The 12279-nt window shown below is 49.8% G+C and overlaps 1 protein-coding gene across 9 annotated transcripts in view; it reads right to left on the bottom strand.

Annotated features, from left to right (window-relative positions):
* DGKD (diacylglycerol kinase delta) overlaps positions 1-12279 on the bottom strand; it is a 105611-nt gene that overhangs the window by 40040 nt on the left and 53292 nt on the right. The window contains exons 1-3 of one of the 9 annotated variants that reach the window (XM_067027193.1): positions 7871-8056; positions 4778-4923; positions 4285-4474 (exon numbers count right to left, since the gene is read on the bottom strand). The exons of 7 other annotated variants lie outside the window; for them this stretch is intronic. In XM_067027193.1, coding sequence (XP_066883294.1) covers positions 4285-4323 — 39 coding nt within the window. In that variant the 5' untranslated portion in view covers positions 4324-4474; positions 4778-4923; positions 7871-8056. Of the gene's footprint in view, positions 1-4284; positions 4475-4777; positions 4924-7870; positions 8057-12279 lie in introns of those variants that run through there. One more of the 9 variants, XM_067027195.1, reaches the window with a different exon arrangement.

Below are 12279 nucleotides of genomic sequence, written 5' to 3'. Positions count from 1 at the left end.
CTTCCCTGGTGGTGCAGCGGTTAAGAATCCACCTGCCAATGCAGGGGACACGGGTTCAAGCCCTGGTCCGGGAAGATCCCACATGCCACGGAGCGACTAAGCCCGTGTGCCACAACTACAGAGCCTGCGCTCTAGAGTCCACGAGCCACAACTACTGAGGCCGTGCGTCACAACTACTGAAGCCCATGCACCCTAGAGCCCGCTCACCACAACCACTGAGCCCAGCTGCCGCAACTACTGAAGCCCATGCACTTCAGGGCCCAGGTGCCACAACTACTGAGCCTGCGTGCTGCTACTGAAGCCCGCGCACCTAGAGCCCGTGCTCCACAAGAGAAGCCACCACGATGCGAAGCCCACGCACCGCGACAAAGAGCAGCCCCCGCCCGCTGCAACTAGAGGAAGCCGCGAGCGGCAACGAAGACCCAAGGCAGCACCCCGCACCAAAAAAAAAAAAAAGACAAACGGTACGGCTACCCAGACCCTTGGATAAAGTCTGTTTAGAAAACTAAATGTGCAAGAGAGGCAAAAGAAGACAGAAGTGTATACATGAACATGAGAGACTGGCAGAGATAGCTCTGCCATTAAAATAGTGGACAGATCTTACACACAGGAAAAGTGGTCAGTCTTACTCATAAGATAAATGCAAATTAAAATTACAAGATACCTATCTTTTACCTACACAAGTTTGATAACCTGCTCTGTTGAGTCTCATACATCGAGGTGTAAATAAATAAACTCCTACTGAGAACATTTGGTGAAATCTAGCAAACTTTAAAACATACATCTTTGTCTTAGCAATAATGCTTCTACAAATATGTCTTCCGGAGCACTGACACAGAGTGTATACGAGGTAATTCATGGAAGTTCACTGTAAAGACAAAAGGAACAACGGAAATACTGATCAAGGTAAGCCTGGCAGGACGCGGGCAACGTAAATCACGGCACCTTCACGCGCCGGGAGCCACACAGCCTTAAACACGCTGAAGCTACTTGCTCTTCAGGCGCGCACAGGGAACAGCCTCTAAGGTATATTGTTAAGTGCTCACAACAAACTGCAGGAATAGTCTGGGTGTACAGGAAAAAGTAACTCAGTCACCTCTGCGAGGGGGCTTCTGAGGGATTGGGAAACTTACTTTATACCTTTCATCCTTTTGAGCTCTTTACCATGTGCATGTATTCACTCTAATTATTTTTAAAATAAAGCCTGGGCTTCCCTGGTGGTGCAGTGGTTGAGAGTCTGCCTGCCAATGCAGAAGACATGGGTTCGTGCCCCGGTCCGGGAAGATCCCACACGCCGCGGAGCGGTTGGGCCCGTGAGCCGTGGCCGCTGAGCCTGCACGTCCGGAGCCTGTGCTCTGCAACGGGAGAGGCCGCAACAGTGAGAGGCCCGCGCACCGCGATGAAAAAAAGGTAACTATGTGGGGTGATGGATCTATTATCCAGCTTGATTGTGGTGATCATTTCACAAGTATGTGTATATCAAAACATCACACTGGGCTTCCCTGGTGGCGCAGTGGTTGAGAATCCGCCTGCCGATGCAGGAGACACGGGTTCGTGCCCTGGTCCGGGAAGATCCCACGTGCCGCGGAGCGGCTGGGCCCGTGAGCCGTGGCCGCTGAGCCTGCGCGTCCGGAGCCTGTGCTCCGCAACGGGAGAGGCCACAACAGTGAGAGGCCTGCGTACCGCAAAAAAAAAAAAAAAAAAAAAAGCCTTAAGTTTATGATAGATACTAAAAACAAAAAAAAGAACTTTTTAAGTTCTATATTTTTTCCTTATTAATTTTTTCCCCACCCTTTCATAGAAATAATCTTCCTGGAAATATGAGAAAATGCTAGATGCTCTAAATGAGTCTAAGACACCCAAGTCAGACAGATATCTTCCAATATCCTGGGAAGAATTAGCCGGGGAGGTTACTAAACCCCGGGCAGTGATCTTTGAGAAATCAAGGAGAAAAAGGAGACATGCTGGAAACACACAGATATGACGTCTCAATGGAGAAGGTGGACGCTTGAGTTACACACACAGGAGCGGACAGGACAGGGAAGCAACCAAGAGGATGTCAGCAGCGGCTCCCCTGGCCGGGCACTCGGCAATGCTGGGGAATCTGCTAGGTGTTGACAGGTGTCTCCTTGTCCCAGCTTCCCACCACGTGATGGAGGAGGTTATCAGGAGAGGAAACTGAGGCCTCTGCCGAGTGACTTGCCCCAAGTCCCACAAGTAACGAAGCAGGGGGCCAGGACGCTGGGCAGGCTGGCTCAGGCCTGGCTCCTGACCTCTACCCAACAGCGGGTCCCCACTTGGATTCCAGGAAAGACTGCCACGTGAGCGATGCCAGGAATGGGGAGGGGCTGAATGTAGGGAAGGAACCGGCAGTCGCCAAGAGCTCTCCTAGGCTCACTCGGAACAGGCAGTGTCTGGTGCCTGGAGGATCAGTGCAAGGGTGACACGGACATCTCGCTGAGTCAGCTGACCGCTGCCCCTCCCACTCCAACCAGGTTTCCCAGGAGTTCAAAATAGAGGGTGGAGAAATAGGATCTGGGGGACACGATAAGGGCGGTCCATGATTCACCACCAAAGTCCTGCCCAGCAATTCCTCACCACGGATTTGGATGTGCCTCTCATTTGTAAATGAGACCTTAAATGACAAAAAGACCGAGATCCTGCAAACTTTGTCACGCTGGGACTACAGGCCAAGCCAAACCATCTTAGCAGTAATGAACGTGAGGCCCTGAGCCCGGGATGGGCTAAAGGCCACGACAAGCAGGGCAAGCAGGCACCGCAGACACGCAGCCTGGGTCGTCAGGTTTCACAGATCCAAAAATAATAAGAGTAACCAGCCGACTTCAGATTCCGGGAAGACAGTTAGACATACTTTTCCTTTCTCCTCTGGCTAACTACAGCTAAAATCCTGGACTTAGATATAAAAAAAATATGCAAAGGCTCTGAAGGGCGGAGAGAAGAGGGCCTGAGGAATGACAAGGCGCTGAGCTCTCTCGGGCCTCTGTTTGCCCCTGACACCCTGAACATGGAGCTGAAGAAGCCCAGCCAGAAACACCAAGGAGTACGGAAAGAATTTTAAAAAGCTCACCAAAAGCCTGCCCTCTCTGGCCACGGCTCCAGGAAAGGGGAGCCTAACGAGGCAGAATCCACAGCGGGAGAGCAGCCAATAGCCACTCTACTCCAGCCAAACGGAGACAACTGTGGCCCCCACGCCCACCACGCAGGCAGCAATGAGGCTCCAGCACAGGCCACGTGTCGCCCAGAGAACACCAGGTGGGGACTCTCACTCCTGCCAGCCATACCCCCACAGTGTCAGAGGGTGTATACACAGAGGCAAACTGGCACAAGAAAAGGTATTCAACATCAACAGCCATTCAGGAAGTGCTGATTAAAATCACAGGATGACTATACACCTACAAGAACGGCTAAAAGAAAAAAGTGACAACACCAAATGCTAGAGAAGATGTCAGAGAAACTGGCGCATGCTGGGGGGAATGTACAGCCACTCTGCAAAACAGTTTGGCAGAGTTACTTTAAAAACCAGACATGAAACTACAAGACAACCCAGGGATTACACTCTTGGGCATTTATCCCAAGAAATGAAGACCTATGTTCACACAAAAAACCTGTCCATGAATGTTTATAGCAGCTTTATTGATAATCACCAAAACCTGGAAACAACCCAGATGTCCTTCAGTGGTAAATGATTAAACTCACAGTGGTACACCCATTCCATGGAGCACCACTCTGTAAAAAAAGAAACTATCTCACACACACAGCAACCTGGAGGCATCTCCAAAGAGCTCTGCTGCATGAAAAAGCCAATCCCGAAAGGTTACATACTACCAGATCCCATTTACAGCACATTCTTGAGATAACAAAATTACAGATATCAGAACAGATTGGTGGTTGCCAGGGGATACGAATGGGAGTGGGTGTGGCTATAAACGGACAACCAGGAGATCCTTGTGGAGATGGAAACCTGGATCTTAACAGTACCAATATCATCTTCCTGGTTGTGACAGTTTACTTTGGTTTTCCAAGATGTTACCAACGGACAGAACTGGGTAAAGGACACAAAGGATCTCTGTATTATTTCAATTCCATGTGAATCTACAATGATCTCTAACTAAAAGGTTTAATTAAAAATAAGTAACCACAATCAACATTTCCTAATAACGAATATGTTTAAATTAAATGTTAAACATTCAGAACAATGCTGTATTTCTTAAGAACAGGGGCACGCGTGGTCTCACTCAGCACAGATTAAAAGTATAATCTTACCTTGCTAAAGCCCTTTATTTGTAGGTGGCACAAACTCATGAAATCCACATCTGATTTGCCGAGGAAATATTGTGCGGACACACCCTGGGTACATAATCTCAAAGAAAACGAAATTGGGTCCTCCCCACGTGACGTGAGGGTCACGGTGCCCGCTGTTTGCCGGCGGTGACACGTGGGCTGGTGGTCACACCTGCACAAGACAGAGCACCGGAAACGGCAGGGCTCGCTTCTGCACACAACAGTGCTTGAGAAATCAGTGAGGCCACATCTTACGTCAGCTGTGAACCTCGGTCCTGCCTTCAAACAGCTCTGTACTTCCGGGGCGGGCCGGCCCCAGCGCCCACAGACAGCAGGTGCTCTCCGGGAGCACCAGAAACACCCCCGAGACAAGCTGCCCCCTCGCAGATCGCCCTGCCCTGCGGACAGGCCCACGCACACACCGAGACACGTCCTCCCGCCAACTGCCCACCGCCCCCGGAGGCCTCACCCTCACCTCCTCTCCCACGCTCAACCCTCATCTGGAGGCTCCCAATTCTTCCTTTCTTCTCAGAAATAAATTCAGTCAGTCTTCCATTCCAACAAACAGACAAGATGCCTGTTCCCTGGAGCTTACGTTCAAATTCAGACAGGAAATAAATACTGTAATAAAGAAGTAAATTATATAGCACAGAGAGTAGTACTGGTGATAAAGTCTGTGGGGAGAGGAGAGACCAGAAGGAGGAGGTCAAGAGACTGAGCTAGGCCTCACTGGAAAGGACTGGACGGATGTGGAAGAGAAGAGCCTGAAGCAGGGGCACAGCCAGTGGCTGCAGCGAGCGAGCCGGGGAGAGGGGCCAGGCAGCCTGGAGAAGCGACAGGGCCCAGAGTGCCCGGGGGCACCTGTAAGAGCTCTGGCCTTCAGGCCCAGTGAAATGGGGGCCGGGGAGCTTTCCAGCAGAAGGCTGACGTCTGACTTGGGTTTAAAGGGCATCGCTCCGGCTGCATTATTGAAAACCGGGCGTAGGGGGTAGGGCAGAAGTCGGGAAACCTTGTGGGAGCGTGCGTGCTCAGCAACCCCATGGAGAGAGGAAGGGGAGGGGAGAGCGGGACTCTGACGCCTCCTGAAGACAAGGGGTTTCCTGACAGAACGTACAGACAGGAGCCACAAAGACCCCTGGAGCAGCGGGGGAGAGGCCGCCACCCTGCTGGGAGGGGAAGGCTCTGAGCCGGCTTGGCAGCTGGGAGCCGGGGGGCAGCAGTGCAATTCTGGCCGTGCTGGGCTTGGGGTGTCTATCCAGATGCTGGGCATGGCCAAGATTTTATCTCATTCATGAGACTTCATCACCTTGCCATCAGCCTGGCTACATTATAAACGGAAATAACATCGCTCACAAGTTACCACTGTTGGTGGGTCGCTTAAACAATTTAAAGTTTTGCAGAGCAATCTGACAATATCTCATCAAGCTGAAGACGCGCACCCCTGGCAATTCCACCCTAGAAGCGCGCTCTAGAGAAACTCGTGCCGTGTGCCCAGGAAGGCCAGTATGAGACTGCTCCCTGCAGCGCTGTTGGTGAGGCTGCAATCTGGGAGAACGTCGACAGTGGGACGCATCATACACTGGACCCCAATGTAAGCCACAAAACTAACCCTGGAGCGCTGTGAGCCTCAACTCACCGTACCTGTGCAAAGTTCTGAGGCTCATGTCCCACTCCCTGGAAATTCTGATTTAATTCTAGAAATCAGGAATCTGTCATTTTAAACCTTGAACCACTTAACTAAAGATGAATGTATCCACATGGATAAAACTCAGAAACGCAATACTGGGTGAGAAAAAAGGAAGCTGCAGGAGATGTGTAGTGTGACACCATTTATTATGTTTTTAAACTGATTAAACAATACTATGTATTGTTTATACCTACATATATGAGTAGAGAAAGTATAAAAAAGGATGCAAACAAATGATAAACTGCAAACTCAGAATGGGAGTGACCTCAGGGGAGGGAGGGCAGGAAGGGAACAGGATAAGAAAGGGAATATAAAGGACTCCAAGTACATCCATAATGTTTCTTTCTCGGGCTCGGAAGTGTACAGAGTTGTTCATTATGTTACTTTTTGAATGCCTGAAATATTTAATAATTTTTACAAATGTTAAGTGTTTTGGCACTAAAATATCCAAGCTAGGGCTAGACATACACCATGTTTTGTACTTATAGTTTATAGTATTTGCACACAAACACACACACATACAGAGCACATACAATTTACTGTACTTATGATTTACAGTATAAATTTATAGTTTGCCTTGTGGTTCTAGCTTAGCCCCACAGAAGGGAACCGTGTCAGCCTGAAACCATGCCTGCAGACATATTCTGCTGGTAAAAGCGGGGAATCTCCAGCAGCCTGAACTTGGCGGTCATGCGTCCATCCATTCACCACACAGAGCGCCCTCCTCTGGGCACCCGCGTTGCAGTCACACTCCCCGCCCGCTTCTGCTGGCTGCCATGCACTTCGTGGCAGACACCACGGTTCCGAATTTGCCTCTCAAATTTCTTATCTCAAAGTAGATTTCTGAATCCTAAAAGAGCTGGCTGAGTGTGTGAAAATGAAGTTGATGCTTTCTGAAGGGAGAAAGGGGGAGGCGCTGGCTGGACGGCTCAGAAGAAAGCTTTTAGAAACCAACAAAGAACCTTCTCTCCCAACACAGCCCCTGGTCAACCATTAGGGTGGCAGTCACCAGAAGCCGACATCAAACCCCAGAAACTCCCTTTCTGAGGGTTCTCCATGCGCACAGAGATACATGTCCTGCTGCTAAAAGGACAAGCGAGCTCAGTAAGCGCCCAGTGATGGATGAGAGGTGTGGAGAGAGGACAGTACAGCACAGCAGCTACAGCAGACTGAGCCCTCAGAGGGCCACTGGGACAGATGCCTTGTCCCTCTAGTCCTCAGCTTCTTAACCTCAGGGTCACAGCCCCGATGAATGAGAGAGGCCGTTATTGCTGTTCGTGCCTGGAGCTGTCACCTGCTGTCCTCCAGCAGGAAGGCATCGGTCCGAAGGCCAGCACAGCTCAGGGCACGTGAGGCGACGATGAGAGCAAAAGGCTGGCTCCCCAGCTGCTCCCACAGTGAGACGGCAGTGACAGCAGACACCTGGGTACAAGAGACACCCAGCAGCCCATGTGGGCATCTGGTCAACACGTGCCTGAGGCGCCGTCTGACACCACTGGGCAAAAATCACCTGCACCTACAGGGAGACTACTTGAGGCTCCGTGGTACTTGGGGATCTGGGTGAAACTTCTCCTGTGACAAAGCTCAGACAACGGGAATTTATCACTGAGAAGCATGTCCGACCTGCAGGCTTTCTACTCGGCCAGGTGGTGACCAAAGAGCGGTTCTAGCATGTGGGTGAAGTCACACCACCAAGCCCATGGCTTTAAAAATCCCAGCCTTGGGCTTGTAAGAAACAGAAGACATAAATCAGCCCTCTAGAGGTACTTACGATAACCTACAATTCACTCCACTTAATTCATTCTAAATCCTTATAATTTTAACTTCTTCCCCACGCAGCTTCCCACGGCCTCATCACCCACCATCACCTGGAACTCTTACCTTCCACTCTTCCCTCTTTCAGAACGTTTTCCAACTGCTCAAAATGGATCAGAATTGAAGTGGCCCAGCAAAAACAAAAACTCAAGTTTTAAAGCCGATGGGCAAGAACCTGTGGGTCACCGAAGTTGACCAGAGACGCAGAGAAGCCCATCAGCACGGCGCAGTTTAGCCACCGACCCAAAGAGGAGCAAAGGGGCCGTGTCCGCGCAGGATCAGGAACCTGGAAATACTCAGCTAAATATAGCTCCCCAGTCCGCGGGGCTTGGAAAGGTGGCCAAGAACAAGCATCTGGCATGCTCAGTCACTCCTGTCACTTCCTGTTACTCACATCCTGCCGTTCCGATGCTGCCCGAAACACTGGGTTCGCCACACACAATCCCCACCTGGAAGCCCCGATATACACACTATTCACGACAGCTGGGATGTGCGTAGACACAGGACTTCCTCACACGGTATCATACGAAACCACCACGCAAACAAGCTCCTGGAGGGCCCTGTGGGAAAGCAGCCCGGGATGCTGGCCCAGACACCCAGGCTCCCGGCCCCGCATCTGCCCTCCAGAGAGGAACCAGGCCTTGACGGCTGACGGGACACCCTCCTCTCTGAAGCTGCACCTCACCTCCAGTCACAGGGCCGCTTTGGGGGCAAAGAGGGGTCCCCACCACCACTGCTACTCGACCTACCCGGGGGCCCGAAGCACCCAGTCAAAGCCAAGCACCCTCTTCCCTGCCCACCTCCCAGCCCTCCCGAGGACACTGGCCACAGGGACTGCAGGACGCCCAGGCAGGGAGCAAAGCCAACTAGGCCACAGGTCAAACTCACATGTAACTTATCAGAAGACAGATTTTTCAAAAGGAACAAAAAGTGGGCTTCCCTGGTGGCGCAGTGGTTGAGAGTCCGCCTGCCGATGCAGGGGACGCGGGTTCGTGCCCCGGTCCGGGAAGATCCCACGTGCCACAGAGCGGCTGGGCCCGTGAGCCGTGGCCGCCGGGCCTGCGCGTCCAGAGCCTGTGCTCCGCAACGGGAGGGGCCACAACAGTGAGAGGCCCGCGTACCGCAAAAAAAAAAAAAAAAAAAAAAAAAAAAAAAAAAAAAAAAAAAGGAACAAAAAGTAAGTTGAAGCAAAAAGTAAAAGTTGTGCCTACAACTGAAATGGGACGAAAGTATTTTATTCAATATTTCAACGGTGCTTCATTAGCTTTGAAATGTGTTCAATGGGAGGGAAACCTGGGAGATGAGAGGCGGCCCTGAGCAGGGTGGCAGAGGCAGAGAGCCCCTGGGGGGAGGGGTACCATTGCCCACAAAGGGCACCCAGGTATGGGGGTGGTGCCCCAGAGGCGGGAAACAGGAGACGGCAAGCAGAAGGCAAAATACAAACAAACAAAATCTAACAGGCTTCCAATAGCAAAACGCTAGAAATAGCCCAAATCTCCAAAAACTGGGGAGCGGTGACATACATAAATAATGACATGTTTCATACGATGGGATACCATTTAGCCAATTTTAAAAAGGGCGATCGATGACAGTGCATATTTATGTACAGAGATGTTCATAAGATAATAAATTTTAAAAGCAGGCTTCAAATTAGTATGCATAATTGGTCCGATTTTTTGTAAAAACTGAAGCGTATGTACTGATATTCACAGGAAAATGCCTAAATCTATGTCTATATCAGGGTTCTCCGGGCCCAATAATTCTTTGTTGCAGGGAGTGTCCCCCACAGCGCCGGAGGATGCTGCACAGCACCCTTGAACATGCCAGCAGCATGCCCTCAGCAACCCCCTCGCCTAGGTGTCACACGCCACAACGTCTCCAACTGCCAAATGTCCTTCTGTGGGCGAATCTCACCTCCCCACTCCTTAAACCCGCCCATGTTTGAGAACCACAGGGCTCTATAATAGTGTTTGCATCTGTGATCTCAGTGATAAGACTACTGAGGGTTTATTGTTCATTTTGGTTATGTGTGCTTAATTGTTTCTAAGGAACGGGCTATTTGTATAAAAAACCTAATAAAAGAACAATCTGAGCACTGGTAAAACATTACAGGTGTTTTTGCTATAATGTAAAATTTGAGTTGCTGAAAATCCTCACATTCTACAAAAGTGCACAATAAAAATGTTAAGTCTCGTGGAAAAGGACGAGCTGGAGCAGACAGACCACTCAAAACCGAGGCAATGCTGTCGCCAAGCATTAACCGAACAAGAGTCTTAACAAAAACACTAGCACTGTACACACTTTAAAGTACATAAGGAAATACTACAGTAAATATAGAACTTTACCTTAGAAAAAAATGAAGGAGCTTCATGGATGGAAGCTGCTGCAGCTGAGCTACAGATAAGAGACAGGCAAAGCGCACAGAGACCAAGATTCAATAAGCAAGTTGCAGGCAGAGCCTGCAGGCCTCAAGGGCAGGGCTGTGCTCCTCCCTGGCTGGGTCAGTACACTTTTTGTTACGGAAACACACCACAGCAGAAAGGGCTTTAATTGCATCTCCCTCTTGGCTACTGCACAAAAGGAACGATTAGCTCAAACACCTAGAATTATTATTATCCCAGTGATAATGAAACTCTAAACCAAAGTACCCTGGCAGTGGGTCCTGAAGGGACGTGAGGACGGAGGGAGTGGAATGGGAGTGCCTTGGCAATCTAATCTGGAGGCCACCATGCTATCACAATTCATCTGTTTTCCTCTAGGATTATTTGATGATAAATCTGCATATACCCAGGTGTATCCACAGTAACCTTACAATTAGCAACTATCAAGGGGAGGGGAGGGGAGGAGATGAATAAGCAACCTCTATAGTCCAAGGTCTGCCTGCCATGCACTTTTCTGATCACTGAAGGTCAAGCAGATTAGGCAGTCAGACTTCCAAGAGCAAAGTGGCCTGAGGTAAGAACACCTGCATCTGCTGACTCGCCAGGTGTCCGTCCCTGGGACAAAGTCTTGTGCACATCTTGACTGATAAGCTGATCTCAGGCTGTCTGTTTGTTAAGTAAACCACGGACTAGCTACCAGGCAGCATGCCTTGCCACCAGAAACAAACAAAACACCGAAGGAAAAAACAAGGTTTACAAAGAATTTGTTAAAGGGCATATTTATATTAACACTTCTGTGTTTAAAAATATATATTTAAAGGAAGGGACACACATAGGCTGGAAAACTGGAAGTTGATGCCTCAGGTTTTTTCCTTTTCCTTCTGGTTTTCTGTATCTTCCAAAATGTCTACAGTAAGGGGTATTTTTAAATTATCTATGTTTCTTTTTTTCCTACAAAATCAACATCTGGGACAAAAACTACTAGTTGCCTACACAACTAGCATTTTCCCTTCCTCCTTACACACTGACCTTGCTGTTCCCGATGGCCCCTAGCTCGGCCTAGCTCACAGAGCACGTTCCACCGCCCCTGAGCTAGGGACGCAAAAGAGGTACACAAACTGATGTGCTGGGGCTGGTGGGGGGACCTCCCAGGAAAGCTCTTTGAGAGGATGACACAGTGGCAGCCTCTGCCCACCCACTCCCTGCGGCCCCTGCTCCTGGCATTTGGCCCCCGGGAGGGGCCCTGAGACCCTGCCAACTGTGGGGCTCCAGACTGGCTAAGCCTGCTGGGCCTTAGTCTTTTCAAGAAGAAAAAAAACAAACCTCTGCTTTATTTAAACCACTGTCACCTGGGTTGTCTGTTAAACACCCCAGACCTAAACTGAATTAAGACACCGTCTCCATCATCACACAGAGAAGAAAACCGTGGCACAGAGACTGAGCCTTCTTCACACTCCAGGTAAAGAACTTGATTTACTTCATTACATGAGAACTGAAAACTCTCCACTCAAATGGCAGCAGCACCAAGGGAGCCTGATTTAACAGAGTAACAGTAAGGCTGAAATAATAACACCACAGATCAAATCTGACGACTTCCATCAGGGCTGGGCAAACTTCGGCCTGCCACCTGTTCTTGAAATAAAGTTTTTTTTTTTTTTTTTTTTTTTTTTTTGTGGTATGCGGGCCTCTCACTGCTGTGGCCTCTCCCGTTGCGGAGCACAGGCTCCGGACGCGCAGGCCTAGCGGCCATGGCTCACGGGCTTAGTTGCTCCGCGGCATGTGGGATCTTCCCGGACCAGGGCACGAACCCGTGACCCCTGCATCGGCAGGCGGATTCTCAACCACTGCGCCACCAGGGAAGCCCGAAATAAAGTTTTATTAGAACACAGTCACACCTGTTCATTTACAGACAGCCACAGAGACCCAACAGCCGCCAAGGCCTGAAATGCCTGGCCCTTCAGAGAACTTTGCTGTTGACCTCTGATATACGTCATTCCATACATCTTAGTAGGAACATAAAGAGAATTTGCTATATGTAAGAGAGATAAATAACAAGGACCTACTGTATAGCACAGGGGACAATATTCAATATCT

The sequence above is a fragment of the Kogia breviceps genome, chromosome 2 (genome assembly GCF_026419965.1).
Source record: "Kogia breviceps isolate mKogBre1 chromosome 2, mKogBre1 haplotype 1, whole genome shotgun sequence".
NCBI classification, from domain to species: Eukaryota; Metazoa; Chordata; class Mammalia; order Artiodactyla; family Physeteridae; genus Kogia; species Kogia breviceps.
The sequence above is the reverse complement of the archived record's forward strand: the minus strand, read 5'-3'. Positions and strand labels throughout refer to the sequence as shown.